This window comes from Gavialis gangeticus, unplaced genomic scaffold (assembly GCF_001723915.1).
Source record: "Gavialis gangeticus isolate Ggan-Ray unplaced genomic scaffold, GavGan_comp1, whole genome shotgun sequence".
NCBI classification, from domain to species: domain Eukaryota; kingdom Metazoa; phylum Chordata; order Crocodylia; family Gavialidae; genus Gavialis; species Gavialis gangeticus.
Genome location: NW_017728994.1, coordinates 46191818 through 46212813, shown reverse-complemented (window position 1 = coordinate 46212813; position 20996 = coordinate 46191818). Strand labels below are relative to the sequence as shown.

Below are 20996 nucleotides of genomic sequence, written 5' to 3'. Positions count from 1 at the left end.
GGGGAATCTTTTGGGAAGGGGGAGGAGGGGAGGGGAAAAAAAACCCACATGCACTCAGACACAATGGCTCAAAAGGCCGGCCAGCACACCGGCCCACTTTGTACTGCTAACAAGGGAAAGCTAATTACAGGAAGAGGGAGAAGAGCGACAGATAAAAGGGATACAAAATTTCAACATCTGTTGCCATAAAGGGATCAGAAGTGGGGAAAGGCAAAGTGTCACTTTGGTGTCAGGGACGGCGTAAAGCCGATTTCAAAGGGCTCGGGAGATGGAGGGGACTGGGAGAGAAATTAGAGGGTTCTTAAAAGAAAAAGCTGACACAAATGCTTTCAGAAGAAAGGGCTCAGGTATGTGGAGGGGAGCAGGCAGCTGGTTGCAAAGGCTCGGCGTGTACAAGCCCCAAAAGCTGCGTGCCCTGGGGGTGCTGAGGGAGGCGTGACAGGTCCAGAGCGGCTGGGACGTGGGGATGGCCCCATGTGCCCTGGGGGTGCTGATAGCGGCGTGACACGTCCAGAGCATGCAGGACATGGGAATGGCCCTGCATGCCCCGGGAGTGGACACGGGTGGCACGACAGGTCCAGAGTGTGTGGGATGTGGGGATGGCCCTGCGTGCCCCAGGGGTGCCAAGGACAGTGTGACACGTCCAGAGCGAGTGGGATGTGGAGATGGCCAACCAGGTCGGAGGTGTGGGACAGCTCCATGGACAGGGTTGGAGAGCCCAGATTTCTAGCTGGGTTTACAAGCTGTCCTGACCCATGCCCCACAGAGTTTTCTCCCTGAATAAGCAGGGGCAACACGGACGTAGAGGATGGATCCAGTGCCCAGACCTTCAAGGGGCTGGCAGGGTGTTTCTGCTGTGGGAAGAGAGGGGTTTCTGGGAAGGGGTCTGAATGAAGAAGGCTTAGAAAGGCAGGTGCAAGCAGTGATGAGCCTACAGAGGTGTGGTGTCCTGCAAAAGATGTCTGTGGGAGCCGGACAGGCGACAGACCAGACCCCCTCCATCAGTCCTCCCAGGCCTGAAGTAGACTCCTCAACCGCCCCAAAGTCTGGTCCAAAGGAGAAGCACCGTGTCTGGAAACAACAGCCCCATGACTTCTCCCAGCTCTTCCCAGACCTGTGAGCAACAGAAGTGACTCCCCAGCTTCTCTAATGGTCAGGGGATTCATCGCCCCTCCCCGTAGCGCGAGACACACAGGATGTGCCGAGCCTTTCAAAACATCTCTGGGACAACAGCAGCAATAGGGTAGGGTTGGAGGCAGGGAGCAGAAAACACTGGTGCCAGGGCGGTGCATCTGTGCCCAAGGATGCAGCCTAGAAGAAGGCAGTGACCCTACACCTCGTGAACGAGTGTCCAGCTCGTGCTCCCAGCAGGGGAACGGCCAGGGGTGGCTGCGGCTGCAATTCCAGCCCTCAGACAGCGCCTGGATGTTACACGGCTCTTCCACTGCCGCGGGCTCAGGCTTGCAAATGGCACCGGACCAAAGCCCCAAGAGAAGCAGCTGAGCAGGCTCGGGAAACACAAGCTGGTCAGGGGGACAGTGTTCCCCAAATGTCTTCCCCCAACCTCAGTCCATCCTTTGCACAGGTCAGGAAACTCCTCAGAGGGACAGGTCAAGACGTCAGAGCATGAAGAGCAGCTAGAAGCCTCAGCCACCAACTCCACCGGCCTGGAACAAAGCTGGTCTGGACACCAGAGGTTATTTGGTGGTAAATCCTTGTGTCGCATGTTCCAGATCCAGAAAGATCCCTACCCCGAGAGACCAGGAGGCTGTAGAGATAGGGTGTCAAACACGCAGCCCCATAACCTAGCCTCTGTGCTGGCCCATTGACTCACAGGTGATGCTGAACTGGTCCCATGTGCAGGATCTGGGACATCGCTGCCCACGGTGCCAGGTCCTGGGCTGCACCACCCATACAGCCTGCTCAGGCCAGGTCCCATGTATGCTGGATCAGCCATGCAGATGGTGGCAGGGGGTCCATGGGCCCAATCCAGCCCACTGACTGGTCCCACGCCACTCATTCAGCCAACATGGCCATGTGAGTTTGGTGCCCCTGCCTTAGAGCCTACTGAAGCTTAGCTTTAAAAAAATCATGGCATCAAGCTTTGGAAAACATGGGCAATAAGATGCCCTGGTTGATCCTGGAGACACCCCAGGCCTGACGGGGTGAGAGGAGAAAGCCCAAAGTGGGCACAAGTGAAAGGGGCGGGTGCCTGCATGCTGCTCTCAGATACAAGTGCCTGGCAGAGCCTGGCCCAGCATTGCTCCATGAAAACACTGCACAGGTGCTTCCATCATCGCCAGAGCCTCTAAGGACTCGTGTCAGCTGGAGAGACTCAGGGTCTCCATTTCCACCAGTGATCGCCAGCGCCCTGAGCCAGCTGGAGCCAGTCGTGATGGGGAGATGACAGGCACAGACGCTGCGGGAGAATCTCTGGTGCTCCCACGCTTGGCTACAGCTCCCGAGCTCTGCAGACATCCTCCTTGGCTCCAGACAAGAAGAGGGCTTCCCTGCCCGCCCTGCACCCATGTCCAACATCGCCAAGCTCATGCTTTTCAGCTCAGGGGAGCAAGGCCAATGGGCTCTGCACAGGAGTCCAGTGCCAAACAGGAGGATGCTTTGTACAGAAAGCAAGAGCTGCTGAGATCCCCTATTGCCCTGCCCCACGAACTGCCCCACTGTGCCATGGCCAGGTTCCCCAGTCATCCTCGCTCTGTGCCCGTGGCCCGCTCGGGGCTCTCTGCAGGCCCCCCACCCGGCCGCCCCATGGACAGGGCCCGGGAAAGAAAAAGCCATCCAGCGGCACGCTGCATTCCAGCTGTGACAGGTGAAGAGGGAAGAATCGGGCTGACACTCCAGCCACGGCGGCGGACGCCCGTTGGCGAGATTGTCCCCGGCTTTTTGATTTGCCTGTCAGTCAGGCTTTGGCGTTATTGAAAGATCAAACTCCTCCGTGCCTGTTCATTACCTTAATCCTATTTTCTACACAGCTTTATTATCTGTCCGTGCTTCCTCAGGAGAGGAACACCCCTGCCCCCGCGGCCCATCCACTGGCTCCTGGCATATGCCTCTATTTGAGAGGAACCGGGAGGAGCTCATGAACACAGGAGGTCATGGCACCAGCCCGGGGAGCTTGTCAAAGCTTGTCTCTTGCCCTCAGGGGATTGCACAGGCCCTGTCACCTCGGCATCCAGCGCCCACGCTCTCTGGCCTCTTCATCCAGGAGCAGGACCTGGGGAGAGCTGCTGGGGGGGACACAGGAGATCTCTGAAGGGTCACATCATGAAGCTAGGAGGCCAGCAACTTAAAGCTAGCAGCCAGATTCAAAGGGGATGGGACATGTGCTTGGAGGAAAGGGTCTTCGGTGGCTCTAGAGCAGGGAGTGCAGGGCACGGCCTCTGCATCAGACCTTCCTGGACCTTAAAGGCTGCAAGGTAGAGAGGAGCAGGTGAAACCCTGCTGGGACCCAGGTCACTCTTCCTTCAGCCTCCGCTCTCTGCCCATATGCCACTGGATCCTGGGCAAGACAGACCGGGTCTGACCCTGCACAGGGCAGCTCTGATGCTCTTATGCCCCTTCCCCATCCCATTCCCCTCATGTTCCTCTCGGAAAGGCCGAGATGGGCAGGCCAGAGGCACAGAAGCTGGCTCCAGCACATGGCATCCCCAGCCTCCAACTGCAGCCAGTGCACCTCAGCCACGGCACGAGAGGCCTGCCGATGCCCCAAACACCAATGCATGGCCCACCCCGGTCGTCTGGCCCTGTCCCCCCCTCCTCTGTGCTGACAGTGCGCTGCATCCCGAACGGCAGTCCCCCCCACCCCGTCTACAGCCGTGCTGCCCCTCCACAGAGCACGCTAATCATGTAAAGCTGGGCTGCGGTTTGGTAATCCTGTCAGATATTTGCTATTCAGGCATCGGAGCACAAAGGCCCCAGGGCTGACAGCCACAAATTTGTCTTCAGCTGGGATGCGTGTCAGGATTTGACCCTGCGGGCATCCAGATTCCTCCAGTCAGAGGGCTGACGCATGGACCCCCCTCTCCAGCAGCCTCAAACGCCGAGACCATCGGCCTTCTCCGCTCGCAGCCAGAGAGGCCCACGGGTTATCAGATGGAACAATTCATTCCCGACCCCTCCTCGGTCCGGAGAGGAAGCAGAAGCTGCAACGGAGACCAGACCATCCTTTCCGCATGCCCATGAAGCTGTCAGCCGGGGTGGCCAACCTGTGACACAGGGCCCACAAGTGGCACTGACTGCCTCTGTGTGGGGCATGTGGCAGACCGGGGAGGGGATGGGAGCAGCAGATAGGATGGCGAGTAGAAAGAAGAGAAGCAAATCAGATGGGGAGCAGAAACCAGAGCAGCAATGGGGCAGGGAGCAGAAAGCATAAAGCAGAGTAGGCAGGGAGTATAGAGGAGGGAGCAGAATGCAGAGCACTAGGTGAGGCAGGGGTCACATGGCAGGAAGCAGAAAGCAGAGCAGCAGATAAGGCAGGGAACAGAAAGCAGAGAAGGCAATCAGGTAGGGAGCAAAGAACAGGTCAGAAAGCAAAGCAGCAGATCAGGCAGGGGAAAGAAGCGGCAGACAGGGAGCAGAAAGCAGAGAAGCACATCAGGCATGGAGCACAGAGGAGAAACCAAGGCAGCAGACGGGGCAGGGGGTGCACAGCAGGGAGAAAAAAGAAGAGCAGCAGACAGGGCAGATGGCGCACAGCAAAAAGCAGAGCAGCAAACAGGGTGGGGACACACAACTGACACAAGCAGAGCAGCAGGTCAGGCAGGAGCACATGGCAGGGAGCAGAAAGCAGAGCAGCAGAGCAGGGAGGGGAAAGAGACTGGACTGGCAAGGGGGAGGCTGTCGGGCTTATCTGTGCTGTGCCTGCCCCTGCTACTGTAGGCCTGGATGAGAGCATCTGCACGTGGCCTCTGGGCGCTGGAGAAACACAGGCCAACGGGAGGAAACCCCGAGGAACCTCCCGACTATGCTCAGCAGCTCGAGGGGACAATCTAGTTTAAAAGAGGAGAAGCCGTGATACTGGGTGCCCCCTGATCCCAGCCGGCAACCCCCAGGCCCTGGCATTCGTGAGGAAGGTCTGGGCTCCATGGTCCAGCTATGACTGCTGGGATGAACCTGAACACCCAGAACAGGTCCAGAGAGCAAGAATGCGATAGCCACAAAGCACGACCCCAGAGGATTGGGTGGACGCTCCACGGCTTGGGGTATTTAGACGGGATGGGGCAAGAGACAGGAAGAGACTCTCAGGCACTGGGCCCTGCTCTTCCAACACAGAATTACTCCTCGTCCTCTCCTCTGATCACGCCTCCACATCCAACCCCAGCTGCCAACTCTGTCCCCACCCCAGAGCTCTCTCCACTCATCCACCACTCACATTTAGGTCTCCTTCACGGACAAAAAAGGCAGTTTGGCAGTGATCAAACTGGCAAACCAGACGATAACAATGCAACTACAAGCTGGCTCAGGGGTCTCTTTTTCGGGCAGACTCCCCTCCCTCACCCAAACCCAAAGCAGGCCCCGCGGAGACTCGAAGCCGTTCTTACCTCTCCAAGTCCCAGATGCGCAGAGGTGAGGTGTGTCCGCAGCAAGCGGTCCCAGTCACGAACGAGCTGTTGAACAAACAGAGAAGGGTCATTACCACCTGGTCTGGGAGTATGAAGAGCAGTGTTACCTGGAAGACACTGCTCCATAGACACAACACAGCAGGGAACCAGGGCTGGAAGAGCAGAGGCTGCCGGTCAGAAACGAGTGCACGGGCAGTCGTGTGGGAATCCCGCACTGAGCTGCAGTCCTGCAGGTTATGGCTTGAGCAGGTTAGTTCCTCTGGACACGAGCATTAGCACAGGGCTCAAAACCTCTCCTCCATCAGAGCTGCCACATGCAGGGTCAGAGTCAGACCCGGGTCCATCCTGCCCAGTCTCCAGCGTCGCCCAGGCAGAGCGCAGAGGCTGGACAGGACAGTGACCCGGTTCAAGCAGGGGTTCCCCTCCTTTAAGGCCCAGGCAACTCCGGTGCAGAGAACATGCGCCACACTCCCTGCTCAGTAGCGACCAATGCCCCTTTCCTCCAAGCACATGTCCGACCCAGTATGAACCTGGCTGAGCTCTCAGCTCCCACCGCATCTGGGGGCCACAAGCTCCCCCCTTTCATTCCAAGCTGGGGGGAAAAAAACTTCCTTTGGTTAGTTTTAAACTGCCGTCCCGCTTGTATCATGCAATGACCCCCTGTTCTCGTCTGGTGATAGTCAAAAATAAATCCCGAGTGACTTTCTTTTCTCCATTTAGTATTTTGTAAATCTTCTCGTTAATAAAATGGCTGGCTGGGATGATGTAGTTGGGGCTGGTCCTGCTTTGAGCAGAGGGTTCGGGGGGTTAATGAGATGTGACCTCCTGAGGTCCCTCCCAACCCAAATTCTCTATGATTCATGTCCCCCCTCAAATGTCTCTTTTCTAACCTGACCAGGCCTGGCCTCTTCAGCGTCTCCTCATAGGGAAGCCCCTCCATAGTACTCATCATCTTTGTTGCCCATGGGGAAGAGGACTCCATGCTGATGGAGAGACCTGGCCCAAGGCTCCTGGCTCCTTTCTACCCAGAAGTCCTGCTTCTTGCGTCACAATCATGCCTAGAATCAGAGGCAAAGAGCAGCTGCACGTTCACAGCCTTTCAGAGCTACCTCCTAGGCCTCACGTGGATTTGCTCAGGTGCTGCTGTGGCACCAGGTCAGCGGCCCTGCCAGGTGAATAGGCTGCTTGGTCCCAGGAGCCCCCCTCGCCTCACCAGCCCCAAGTCTTTCACTGGGACAGGACTATCTGCTGCAAAGTGACGGCGAGACGAGGCCCACCAGCACTCCAAACTCCATGCAAAGGCCATTAAATGTACAACTGAGCACGTGGCTCGAATGATGAGAAAGCAGGAACAGGAGCACAGGATATAAGCTACTCGTGAGGATGCCAAGCAACCCACGGCCCCCTGAGCAGATCTAGGGAGCCAGTGGGTGCTGCCCAGTGAAACTCCGCCAAGGGAAAGGAAGACAGGCCCGCAGTCACCACAACTCCCCTGGCCAGCACCTGCCTCCAGGTCTGGTATATGCAGTTTGGCCAAGGCCACGAAAGGGTTGAGCAGAAGGTCCTAGGACTTTGCAAGGCTATGGCTGGGGGGTGCATAAATTAAAGAGTGCAAGGAAAGCTGCAGCCAGGACCTCAACACGAGGTTCTTGGGGAGGTGGCAGAAGGGGTGTGGACTGGCACACAAGGTGGGCACGTACCAGGGTCAGTGACATAAGGCCCAACCCTGAGCTTCAAGCTGCAGGAGCCCCGTTGTGTTGAGATACCCCACCAAGGTCACTCTGACCCAGATCCTCATCCCCCATCTGGGACAAAGCCACAGAGTGACCAGCAGCTGGGAGGGTGAACGCAATAGGGACATGCTCGAGGCCTATGAAAGGTCTACAAGGTGATCACAGCGCTGGCAAGCAGCCTGATGTCGCTGCTGTCACCCAGGTCATTTTAACTTAGGACATGGCATTTGAGAGCTTGTGTTTGAAGCATGGCCCAGCACAGGCTGGGGGTTTCTACCCAGCCCTCGCCGCCCCCCACCCTGCCATTCAGCGGGAAGAAAGGAGGCGACAACAGGCCCATCAGCTGGAGCTGCACAAAGGAGCCGCATTGACCACTCAGCCCCCAATTTCACGAGTAACGTTTTCACCACTGAAGTCTGGAAGTACAAAGCAAGGTGTTGGGTTGTGCCCCCCGCCCCCCAACTTCCACGTAATCCATTAATAACTAGTAAAGCCAATTACTGTGGTTAGAAACATAATAGCAGCCGAGGAACCAGTCAAGCAGGCAATTGGGGTCTTAGGATTTTTTTTCCTTTTTTTTTTTTTTTTTTAAATAAAACCCAAGAAGAGAAAGCCCCGTTCCTGAGCCCTCCCCCACTTCCTGCAGAAGGTATGCAGCCAGCCCCTTTGACTGCTGCCACAGGTCTCAATTAGCACGGAGGTAAGTCAATAGACAGAGAGAGGGGGGAGGAACAGGGAACTCTAATCCCCATGCACTGGTGATCCCCACCGTGGGCACCATCTGTGCTCCTCTTGCCCCAGCTCTTAGTCAACCTGCACTGTGCTGTGGCCTCATGAAGCTTTATCTAATGCGCTTCCCCCTAGGTGCAGAGAGAGGCCTGCCCAGCACCCACCAGGTCCCTTGGCAGTGTCCCCTGTCATGGTAGTGGTGTGCCAGGGGAGATTCGCCTGCTCAGAGGGGTTGCTAGTGTCTGGAGGGACATCAGTTCCCCACACACACGCACCCACAGTTATGGCCCACCTGTGACAGCCAGATCTTTCCTGCAAGCTGCAGTAAGGCGAAACCCAGCTCTGCCAGGGGGCACAGGAATTGGGGCACCTTTGCAACTGGAGATGAGGGAGACACCTTTTCTTTCTTCCTGCAGAGAGGAGGATGCGGCCAAATGGCTTGAAGTTGCAGCAAAAGAGGTTTAAATTGGAGATCAGGAAATACTGCTTCACTGTCAGAGCAGGGAAGCTGTGGGACAGATGCCAGGGAAGGGGGGTACTCTCCATCACCAGAGGGTTCAAGAAAAGGATGGGCAACCACTGGTGGGGGATGATCTAGGCACAGCGATGCCTGTGTTCTGCTGTAGGGATTTCCCAGGCCTCTGGGCTATGCCAGCTGCTGCATGGGGCCAGGAGGGAATTATGCCCCCTCTTCCCCTTTCTGCTACCAATGTCAGGGGGGTTAAAGCACATTAAAGTGCACATGTAGATGCCAATAATATGGCCGCTGGAGGTCCCTTCCAGCCCCGCTGCTCTGGAATATGATAAGATGTCAACAGGCCCAGGGCATGTAGACTACAGGAGGCTTTAAATTGTTTAAGGATAGGATAGAACAGCATTGCTTGGATTTGCTTGACTATAGTTTGGCTAAGAGAAGAACAGGAAAAGGAAATGCTCAGGTGAGCGTCTGCCACAAGCACTTTAGAAAAGTTAAAAAAGATGGATTGAAAAAGCAAGGGTAAATGTTGGAAGGTCTCCTTGAGCACATCTAGTGCTCTGGTGACAGACAAAGCTCATTTTAGATGAGATAAAACTTATATCGGGAATGCAAATAGGCAGATGAATATTAATTTGAGGTGCATTTATTAGAAATATCTTTTATACATTCTTTTTTTTACCTTACTTCAGAAGCTTTTTAATATTTTAGCCAAGCAGCAGAGCATAAAAACCAGGTCCACTGGGACTTCTGCTCTTCGGTCTTGAACTCTGTTGCTTGCCAGATCACCCACTCTCAGGCATAGCTGGTTAGCACCCTACAGCAACTTCATTTCTGAAACCTAGGTAAGAAGATCAGCAACCTGTGCTTTGCTGATGGCATGGATCTGATAGCAGGAATATCTGAAGAGCTTCAAGAACTTTCTTTGTCTGCCTGTGTCCTTAGACCACCACAGCTATAACCAACATGACAGAAATGCTAGACAACTGCAAAGAACTATGGAAATCAGCACTGAGAAAAGCAAAATGATGACAACCTCCAAGATCAACACCAGCAACGCTGATGTGAACATCAGCAGTGAAAAACTGAAAGGAGAACAAGTTTTAAGTACCTGGGAGCCACCAGGACAGAAGACTTCACATCTGAAAAGGAGGTCAAGACCAGAATAGGCACTGCCACCAGCCAACTAACAAAGCTAAAGAAAAGCTGGATGAGCAGCAATATTACACCAAAGGCTCTGTGGTCATCTCTAGGACACTTTATGGCTATGAGGCATGGATGCTTCACAGGAAGATTTAGAGAACAGAATTGAGGCATTTGAAACACGCTGCTTTAGGAGATGGCTGTGTGTCTCTTACACTGAGCACCAGACCATGGAGTCTGTCGAGCAGCAAATCAGTCAAGAAATTGGAACCTATGAACCACTGTTGGAGGTGGTGCAACAAAGGAAGCTGCAGTGGTTCGAACACATTGCAAGAATCCCAGACTCCCTTGCCAACACCATAATGCACGGCTCAGTGGAGGGAAAGAGAAAAAGAGGTAACCTAAGAAGAGCTGAGGAACCAATATTAAGGACTAGACAAAGCTTCAGCTGGCAGAGTGCACAAAGCTAGCCAACAAGGGCAGAGTGGAGGAAGGTTGTTACAGCATCTAAGGTGCCCCAACACTCACAGTGGCCTTGAGACTGACTTAAGGTACGAAGGTCCTGTCCCCAACAGGTTGGCCACCTGTTAGATGCTTTTTAAGACGTTAGGACTTAGCAGCTTGAAGATTAAATTGCCTTCAAATATCAATAAGATCACTACGTCTTGAGATAAACGTGCATTTTATGTATTTTAGCCATCTGCTTCATGTGCCTTATCTGTACCGTTTAGTCTTTCGTATCTTTTCTGTGTTTTGTCACGGAACGCGCCATTAAAATTTGGTTATTCTTACGTTGGAAGTATTTCATTCTGGTGGGATGGGCTCTTTGAACCTTTCTCGGTTCTCAGAATCCATCTAGGGGTCAGAGGGAGGGACGGTTGAAGGCCAGAGAACAAAGGGAGCTCATGCAGACTCAACAGCTGCAGGTCAGGAGGCAACAAGCCGAAGGGCTGGAGTGAGTTGGCAGAGTGGGCTCCAGTCCTGAGGCCTCTTCATCTGGCCCGTCTGCCTGGAGCAGAATCAGTGCTGGGGGAAGGAGTCACGTGGTGGTCAATGAAATATAACAGGGGTAAAGGCAACATGACACACGCTGGAGTGGAAAAAAACAATTCCAAGACTTTAAATCAACCGTATGAACTTGGTGGCCCTCATGTGCACCTCAGTGAAGAGCTCCACAGTCAAGAGAGAGCATTTGGAGGTACAGGGAATGAGGTGGGAATTTGTAGTGTCTGCGGTGAGGCTTTATCTGGAAACCACGCAGCAGGGTGATGACTCTGCCTCAAGCAGATATAGCAGCAATGAACGTCATTCACAGAAGGATAGTGAGGCTGGAAAAACTCTTCTGGAAGTAGATTGTAAAGAATTAGGATTGGGAGGAACCTCAGGTCACATCTAGTCCAACCCCGTGCTCAAAGCAGGACCAGCCCCAACTACATCAACCCAGACAAGTCTACCCGGGTCTTAAACACCTCCAAGAATGGAGACCCCACCACCTCTCTGGGTAACCTGCTCCAGTGCTTCACCACCCTCCTAGTGAGAATGTTTTCTCTAATATCCAACCTCAACTTCCCTTGCTGCAGTCTGAGCCCATTGCTCCTTGTCCTGCCATCTGCCCCCACTGAAGACAGCCCAGCTCCATCCTCTTTGCAGCCCCCGGCAGGGAGGTGAAGGCTGCTATTCAATTCCCCTCGGACTTCTCTTCTGCAGAGTAAATCAGCCCAGTTCCTTCAGCCTCTCCTCACCAGTCCTGTCCCCCAGCTCACAACCATTCTCACTGCCCTCCACTGGACTCTCTCCAATATGTCCACATCCCTTCTGTAGTGGGGGCCCACAACTGGACACAGTACATGTACATAAAGAAGCGAGCTGGTCCAACCTGGGTTCCTAGGATGGAGCCTACCATGATCATGGCTCTGGTCTTGGCCAACCCAAAGGCGAGAGGGTAGCCGAGGCAACATCCCATCTCCATCTGCCACAGCTGCATCCTGCCCAGCCCAGCTGTACCGGGCTTGTGCTTCCCCACTGCAATTCTTCTCTCTTTTGCACCTTCTGTTTAAACAGGAGTTTTAGGAGTTTCTTCTACACCATTGCAGTGATCCCAGCATGGGACATGCGGCTAACAGCCATTTCCCTAAAGCAGCCCGGTGCTGGTTCAGCTCTGCAGTACATCCCATCCCTTCTCCCTGTCCACCCAAGCATCACCCACAGACACCCGAGCACTGCTAAGACATTTAAAGTCTTTCCCAGCATCCAAACTTAACCTTTGTCTCGCCCACCATAGATGCCCACCTCTGCCTGGTGCAGAGATTGCTTCCCCGTCCCACTGCAGACTCCAAGCACCCAAAGAGCTGAATGTAGCTGTCCCGTGAGAGCTCCCATCCCCGCTGCTCCGTGGCCTGGGATCCAGCATCACTGTCGGGTTTTGGAGACGATTGCACATGGAGAATCATCCAGCCGGGAAACAAAGCGGTTATTGCTCGGCAGCTGGGAAAAGGGAAGGCGGGGGGCAGACAGAAGGGGCTGGTAACCCAGCGACAAAAAGACCCGGCGCAGGGACGAGAGACAACAGACTTGGGCGGAACAGAAAGGAACGAGGGGTGGTGAGCGAGGAGCAGATCGGAGGAGCGGGGCTGCGGCGCGCAGTGCTACAGAGGACCCGCGTGGGCCCGGGGTAGCGTACCCTTTGATTCAGCACCGACACGCTCTAGCAAGGGAGGCCACCAGAGCTGTCAACCCCTTCACCAATGTGCCCATCAATTGCATTCAGCTCTCCCCAACCCGCACTGGCATTTTAATTACTGTTGGGTAAACTAATTTGTCCAAATGAAGGCAACTCGGCCTAATAGAATATGCAAGCTCTCTGACCTCTGACAGGCAATGACACAAGATACAAAGGAGGCAGAGGAAGGCTTTTTATCGGAGCCTTATTACTCTCTATTACTCCAATTAGTCAAGCTCCAGTGCTCCTAATTGGGGGAAAAAATTGCAATTAAATCAATTTTTGATGGGCTGAAAGTGGGTTACCGAACCGCCCTGCCTGTGAAACACTGATATTATAGCAGCAAAGGTCAAAGTCTTTGTCGGCACCTGTGGGGACCCCGCCACGACATCCCGTCCTCCCCGCGCCCCTCGACACCCCCCACCCCACGCACAGCCTGCTGGGGCGAATCATTAGAACGTGTCCCGTCTTCTCGCCACTGCCTCAGCTGTCGACATCGTTATGCAAGGCAACTCCTACCGTGCCCGGGAGGGCTGAGGTCACACAAACTTGGTGCAGAGATGAGTGGGGGAAGCAGCTGCAACAGCAGCAGCACTGGGAGAAGGTCACAGGGGAACGAGGGGAATCTGTGCCGCGGACTCCAACACGCAGCGTTTCCAACAGGGCCAATGCACACAGCACAGCAGGAGGGGGGTGGTGATGCCACTTGCCGGCTCAGGCCTAAATCAGCATTGTTCCATTTCGTGGATTAGCTCATAAGACTATAAGAGCTGCCATTGATGGGCTCAGACCTTCAGTCCATCTTGCCCATCTCCCGCGTCACATGGTGGCAGAGAGCAGAGGCTGGAAGGGAGAGTGACCTGGGGATGAGCAGGGCTTCCCCTGCTCCTCTCTCCCTTGCAGCCTTCAAGGCCCAGGCAGGTCTGATGCAGAGGCCGTCTCCCACACTCCCTGCTCAGTAGCAGCCAATGCCTCTTTCCTCCAAGCACATGTCCAATCCCTTTGGACTGGACAATCCAAAAGCTCTGCTTTTACTTCACTAGGATGAAGTCAGAGCAAAGAGAAGCAATGGCTGGGTTGGATGGAGGGGCTCTTCAGTGCTGGAGGAGGCAGACTCCAGGGCTCACATGGCAGCAAAACTCTTGGCTGGGAGCAGGGAGTAACACCTGCCTTGGCACAGAGAGCTGAAAAACCAAGTGTGTGCAGACCAGGCTAGGCTGAGAGGCAGGACTGGGCGCTGCACACAGCAGCACCGTATCCAATAGCCATGCGTGACAGAGGAGCAGCATGCCCTGGGCTCCATCCTGCCAGGAGATCGGTGGAGAGGACTCTGTGCCTGTGCCTCTGCCTGTGCGTGTGCTACGCAGCAGGCTGGAACAGAGCTCCGCTATTGCAGGGCCGCACCCAAGGAACTACCTAAGAAACCAACACCGATGTAAGGTGCAATGTCCATGTGCTGCTGCCCACCTCCTCCTCCATCACTTAGGGCAGGGTCAGAAACCTATGGCCTGCATGCTGCATCTGGTCCAGGGAGCCACTGGATCCAGTCCGGAGCTCAGGGACCTTGGAGGGGGGTCTCAGCAGCTGGAGGCTTATCTCCCATCACTGCAGAAAGACCTGCAACTCCTGTGGATGGATCTGTGGCTCTAGGACTGGACTCTTAAGTCACCTTGAGACCCATCAACGGGCCGTGGTAGAAACCACCCTCGCATCGAAGGATGGCTGATGAAAATGCTGGTAGGGCTTTGCACAACCCTCAAACACAACTAAACATCCACTGGGTGCCCACTGAAATAAATGAGTGAGAGTTGGGTGCCTAAATACCTCGGAGGACCTGAACCAGTCTGCTTCACCCAGCAGGTGCACAGGGGCTCAGGTAATGAGACTGGCAATAAAGACCTTCGGGACATGCCCCCCGCAGAAGCACACACAGCTTGAGAACAAATCCTCTGGCAGCAGAGAGTGGCCAAGTTTGTGGCACAGAGGGGATTTCTATCACCAGTCATCAAGAGTGGAACAAACCCAGTCGCCATGGGTCCCAGTAAGGTCGATGCAGGTTTTGCTATTGAAGGCAGCAGGGACAGCCCATCAGGTAACTCTGTCCCACATGCCATCTTGCTTCCAACTGCTGGAAGCCCCAGAAAGGGAGACTGAGCAAATGGGACCACATCCATCTTCTAGACTGGGCTGCTCAGCCCCTGGGAACCCTGCCCTTGCCCACCTGCCTGTCACCTCTCGGCAGGGAAGGGCTGCAAGAGGATGCCCAGTAGATGGGATGTGCTGAAGCTCTGGTCGTTTGTGTAGGTGCCAACAAGAAGACAGGCTGCCCTGAAGTCTGGGCAGCTGCTGTTTGCGAAGCAAAATGTCTCTTGTACAGAAGGGGGAAAACCCTGTTTCAGAAAAGACAATGAGAAGAGAGCACCACAGCGGGGCTGGAGCACCACAGGCAGGGGCCATCACACTGCCCTCCCAAGCTGTGCCAGGGCACTTTGGTTGCCAACTGCAGCGCCTGCTGATGGCAGAGTCCAGCTTCCCCCCCAGTTCTGCCAAAGCACCACAATCCCAGTCCAATTCTGACCCCCTCCTCCAACGCAACTGCCCCCAGACCCTTCGGTCTCAGTTGACAGTGCCCCATGGTCCAGTTTTGCTCCTAGAAATGTGAGAGAAGCAGAGCTGTGGAGGTCAAATCTAGCACAATGTCCTACTGCTGCCGGGGTTGTTAAAATGTTTGAGAGATCCAAGGAAGAAGTCCACATCATCCTCGCTGCAGACCCACCCCCAACTGTACCAACCATGAAATTTGATGTACTTGGCAACGTGCTCCTGCGCCGTTTATCATCAAAGGGCGGTGGCGGCTGATGGCGAAAGGCACAGCCTGTCCTGCAAACAGCCCAGCAAATGCGAGGCCTGTTAGCTGCACTCCCCGAAGCCCTAGGCTCTTGCGGGCAACATTTCCACAGCCATCAGCCAGGTCAGGGCTGCACTGTGCTCTGACATGCCTCGTAAATTGTGCACAGAGGAGCTCAGAGAAGTGCCGGGCCCAGTCCCGCGGGCACCCTCTCCGGGACTCCCAGAGCGTGTGCAAGGAGGCTGAGAGAGCTCTCTAAATTTACAACTGTGTCTCCCCGCCTAGCTGCGCCGGTGACACAGGAGGGGAGAGCCAGGCCAAGCACTACTGGCACGCAGCCCACTGCCCGACGGGGGGCTGCGAAGTGGGTCCCCAGGAAGCGGACCTGGCTGTTTTACACTGAGAAGAGCATTGTGGAGAGGCTGGAAAAGCCGTCGCGCCCAGGCCTGGATGGAACAGAGCTGCCTCTCATCCAAGGTCGGGCTCCAGGCTGGTCAGAGGCGGGAATGCTCACCTCATTGTACCCGGCCTGGTTTATTGCAGCCAGTGTTGTCTTGACCTCCTCACCGCTCATCCCCTGCCCCTCGCGCTCTCAGCCCTCTCCGCTGTGGCTGTCTCCTCCGCTCTCCAAGGTGCCAGGCCAGACTCCTGGTCGTGTGTGGGACTGGATCCCAGTGCTATTCCCACCGGCTGACTAGCAAACACCCTAATACCTCCGGTCTCAGGGCACGAAGAGCCTCCACTGGGAATTCACACCCGAGCCGTCTCGCTCTTCTACTGCCTTCCCAGTCTGTGCCAACTCTGAGCTTCGACTGCTGCTCGGTCGTCCTCAGCCGTTTCTCCGGGACAGCCCACTGCACTGGGGAGCGCACGGCCTTGGCCTTGTACCTGCTTGCAGTCCCCTGCACTGCCAAGGAGGCAGCAGGAAATTTCCAAGGCAAAATTTGGAGTCCAAAGCTGACAGGCTGCAATACTGCCAGTGCTTTCCTGCTCCAGTTCAGCGCATCCTCTGCACTCCCACCCCCCACACACACACACCTGGGGCCCTTTGAGACGGGAAAATGCACTAGAGCAACCCCACTGGACAGGATCTTGGGTGACGGGACCCCCAACACATCCCTTGGGAACAGCCCACATGACACCTGCTGCTCCTGGCAGAAGAGTCTTGACACGTGCAACACAAGCGGAGTCAGGTAATCAGCGGGACAGGAGGCTTCAGGATCGTGTCCCGGAGCTGCTCTGCAAGAGTTAACATCTCCTGCATGGAATAGCCATTACCTAGGGACATCTCCGCATCCCGCCCCCTCTCACAGCACCGGGAGGTCTTAAATATCCCCAAGGCTGGGGAAAGGATTTCCAACTGCGCCTCGACCCACGCTCTGCTTCTGCCACTCCACCTCCTCTGCCTCCCAGCCCTGCTACTTCTTACCCCTGCCCTCAGCAGCTAATCCCTCCCCGCAGTCCTCGTTCAGATACGTTACTGCATTTGGAAACGCACGTTCTTAACCGAGCCAGGCTCGAGATCTTCACTGGGTGTTGGGTTGGGCAGCACGTACAGAAACCCTATCAATGGGGCAGGAAACCTGAGTGGTTTGGACAGGGCTGATCCTGTCTCAGGCAGGGGCTGGACTGGATGTGACCTCCCCAGATCCCTTCCAGCCTCACAGCTCCAGGACTCAATGCTGCATGAAAAGGAACTTGCTCTGGTTCATTTTAAACCCACTGCCTCCTGGTTTCATTTTAAGAACTGCACCTGCGCCAGACGAATCCACTCCAGTTTCCAGCTGGATTAGGAAGTCGTGGAGCTTGGCTGGGAAGCCCCATTCAAAGTGAAGGAGCATGTCTCGTTGCCAGCCTACCTGGCACTCTGCTTCGTGACTGCGATATACTGCAACACTTTCCGCTCCAAGTTAAAGGCTTGTGCCTGAAAGGATGGACTGGGAGCCAAAGCGCGAGGAAAGTCCTCGTGCCAATGCTGTGGTTATCAAATACACCCCAAGCAGCAGAGCGCCAAAAGATCCCATGTCAAGTTAAAGACTGGGGAGAGACCTCGGCCCCTGGGAGCTGGGGAACGGGCTGGGAAGGCCCCCAAGACGTCAACCCCAGCCCTAGTCACCTCCTGGCTCTGCTCTCTGCCAGGCAAATGCCAGCCTTTGTACAGGCTGCTCCTCTCTCAGGACCGAGTCACCCCAGGTTCATCAGGGCACCGTGAATGCAGGACTTCACATACCCCCATGAGCCTCCTGGACCTGACAACCCAAGCTCCCCTCTTTCTCCTCTTCCTTCCCAAAGGGAACGACACTTGCTCCACCTGAAACGCAGCAGTGTGGGGCCCCGGGTCAGACACCTGCTAAGCTTCTCCCTTCCCCATATGGGGTGAGGCAGAGCTCACTTGCAGCCCCATGTCCCTCCACACCCAGCACCCATCTCACACAAGCTCTGCAATTCCCTGTCAGCTCCCGTGCCGCATCTCCCGAGCCCACTGTGGGTGCAGCCCCCTGCACCCGGTGCCCCTCCTGCCTCTGTGGCCCCCAGGGGCCACACATGCAGCCTTAGAAAAGGCTCTGAATTATAGCCTTGGGGTTTGGTTTGTTCTTCCCTTCAAAGCCTGCCCAGGTGTAAAGCTCCAGCGATTCCTTTTTCTGTATTGTCATGTTCCCCTCACACCCCCCCCACAGCACATTCAGGCCACACAAAGAGCTGGGGGAACCAGGCCTTGAAACCAAGGGGTTTTGTCAGCCTTCTCCCCACCCCGGGAGAAAAGCAAAGGGAAGAGGGGTGGGGAGGGGGCAGCTTCTAAGCAGCCGCTTCGGGGCTCCTCATCCCAAATGCTTTCTGCTAATTACCTGGTGGGAATTGCTTCTTGGGGTGGGGGTGTCCCTGTCCCGTGGTCCCCCCCAGCCCTAATTGGCTTATTGAAATTTAACGGGGCTTTCACCTGGAGAAGCTGGTAATTATTCCCTTCACTCCATGCTCCTACCTGGAGCTTCCCACTTGGGGCTGGCCTCGCTCAGTGGGGGGCCTTTGTTCCCTCTAACGACGTCCCGTGCAACTGGCCCCAGCAGCGGGGGGACGCGCCAAAGTGGTAATTTTCAGCCTGGCGTAATTAGCCAAGGGTCTTTCAGGCAGCGCCACTGAACGGCGGGGGATGGCGGGGAAGGCGCCCCGCGCGGGAACCCTGCACAAAGGCTTCTCGGGGGACCCGAGGCAGAGGAGGCAACAGAGCTGGGATAGGACAGGCCAGCCAGGGGCACCTCAAGGCTGGACGCGCCCATGGCTGTCCATGCCTGACCCCGGCCTGTGTGCCCTGGAAACTAGGGGGGCAAAGGAGAAGACTGAGGAGCATGCAGCAGGCCAGAGGAGCCCTTCAAGGACACGCTGATAGCAGACCTCAAGAAGAGAGGTGTCAACACCAAGAGCATGGAGGAGCGGCCCCAATGGCACCACAGCCTCCATCAAGAGTTTGCCTGTTTCAAGATGAAGCATCTTCCCCTTGAAGCACAGAAGAGAGAGTGGAGGAAGGGAAAGGAGAGAAATCCTGGCCTGCAGCCTGCTCTCCCCTGCGCAAAGACCTGCAACCTCTGCAGACAGGCCTGTGGCTCAGGGACTGGACTCTGAAGCCACCTCCGTGAGCTGGGGCAGAGATCATCCTCCAGCTCCCAGGGCTGGCCGAGGTCTTCCCTCCTTCCGGCTCTGCTGGTGCTGTTTAGGTTTGGGGTCCACAGGCCCCCCCCCGTATGGGCTCCTCCGAGCACTGCCCTTGATTTACAAGACTCAATGACAGTCACGGCAGATAAGCTGCAAAGCGGCTCCAATTCAGATCCACAAACCAGGCTGTTTCTCTGGGACTGCGCTGGTCTTTCCTGCACGGAACAGACTAGCTAAGTGACGGAGCTTTAACCATCTGGGCCAATGGCCCCGACTAGCCCGACCCCCTGCCAAAAATGCCCCGACTCAAAAGCCCAGCCCCTGTCTAGCAAAGCAAGCCACAACAGAAGCCCCTACTCTTGCTAACCCCACGAGAAGCATCCCCGCGGCCGTTCAGGCAGGCTGGAGATGGAGCACTCGTGCCCCATGGACCAGTGGGGAAGGTGGGAAGATGAAAGAGGTCTTCAAAGCGTGTCCCCTTGCACATCCATGCAATTCCTGTGCGTTGGCACAGGTAAGTAAGGCTCACTCAGAATGCCCCACACCAGGGGTGCAGAGGACAGATGAGGCACGGCCTAGGAGAAAGGAACCGCAGCCTCTCCTGCAACACTCCTGCGGCTCTTCCAGCAGTGGGGCAGAGGCACCTAAAGCACAGCTTTGCTAGTGGGTGAGAGAGGACCCTGGGAATCAAGCTGGATGATTACCAACATAACCCGAAACAAGGCAACTCTGGAGGAGCGCACACCCTATGCCATCCTTCTTGCAGAGCCTAGTGCAGGGACGGACCCAGCTGACTGCATGTTTCCGGCACTCACCGAAGTCAGCGTTACCAGGAGAGTAGACATCTAATCGAGTCTCCTCATCTGTTAAATCAATCCCAAGAGCTTCCTGCTGGTGCCAGAGAACCAGGAACCGAGAGGGCACAGAAACAGAGAGGAAGACGGACCAGCCGGGTTTCACTATCCAAGCGGAGACTCCCAGATCTGCATTAAACAAGGCTTAAGTCCCTGACCTTCGCAGTCAGGGAGAAAAGGCAGTGATGGAAAGCATCAGGAGAGAATTGTGCAAAGAAAAGCCAGCCATTTTGTTTAATATTATGTGGGTTTCCATACTCAGAGTTGTAACTTTGGCAGCTTTCCCCCTCCTCGTTCAGATTTAATAAGGGACCGGATTTCTAGTGTTCTTTAAAAGCAGTCGAGGAGTGTGGACAGACCTTTCCCATCAGACATGCTGGACTCAGCAAAACAAAACCAAGGGGAGGAATGATGGTTCCTGAGTTTGTCAAAGCACCTCCAAAATCCCCCAAACGTTTCAATTTAAAAACTGACAGGGAAGATTCCCATTGCCCCAGAACACACTTTTGTTTGGGGTTTATTTGTTTGCTGGGGGGGAGGGCTGGCAAAATTCCCCTCTTTCGGGAGACACTTCTAACCCAAAAAGCTCCCTAAGTAAAAAAATTAATTTATGTGGATTTCCAGAAGAACAATTTCCTGTGTCCAGCTACTGCTGTCTGCTCTGTGTCCCTGACACAGAGGGAAGTGCCAGGCAGCGACTCGTACTCGACATAACGGTGGGCTGTCCTAACGCCAGGCCTGCGGGGGAAACATTCAATCAGTTGGAATCGGAGGGCTTGACTCCGCTCCTGTGCCTGAGAGCATCCCAGCCGCTCCCGGATGGAGTCTCAAGGAGTTATTCTTATCCAGCAGGGAGAGAATAAGGCTCAAAGAGGGTCTTAGGGAGCAAAACAACAGGAGAGGTTAAAGGTGATAAGTGTGCGTATACATTACACACACGCGCACACAGGCACACACACACTTCTATATATACACGTACAGAGGAGTATCCCGGGACGCTGAGGCATGGAGACACAGGTGCATCTTGTCGAGGACGAAAGCAAAGCCTTGTCTAAGTTCAACTGAGCCATGAAATCACTGCCCAAGTTGTCCTGCTCCGATCCGACCAGACCTAGCTTCCCCCTTCCACCGGTGCTGCAGAGCTTAGCAGCAGCACACTCCTAACAGTCGCCACCCCGCTCATCCTCAAAGCTTTTGAAGGCTTCCTCCTCCTGCCCAGGGGATCTTGTGGCTTTCATAGCATAGGAATTTTCTCCCTTCCCCCCCCC

General features: G+C 55.3%; 1 protein-coding gene across 1 annotated transcript in view; it reads right to left on the bottom strand.

Annotated features, from left to right (window-relative positions):
• The window catches only part of FBXW4 (F-box and WD repeat domain containing 4), a 66550-nt gene that overhangs the window by 13656 nt on the left and 31898 nt on the right, over window positions 1-20996 (bottom strand). Inside the window, exon 6 of the mRNA XM_019502143.1 lies at window positions 5559-5624. Within this exon, the coding sequence (XP_019357688.1) occupies window positions 5559-5624 (66 nt within the window). The remainder of the gene's footprint in view (window positions 1-5558; window positions 5625-20996) is intronic.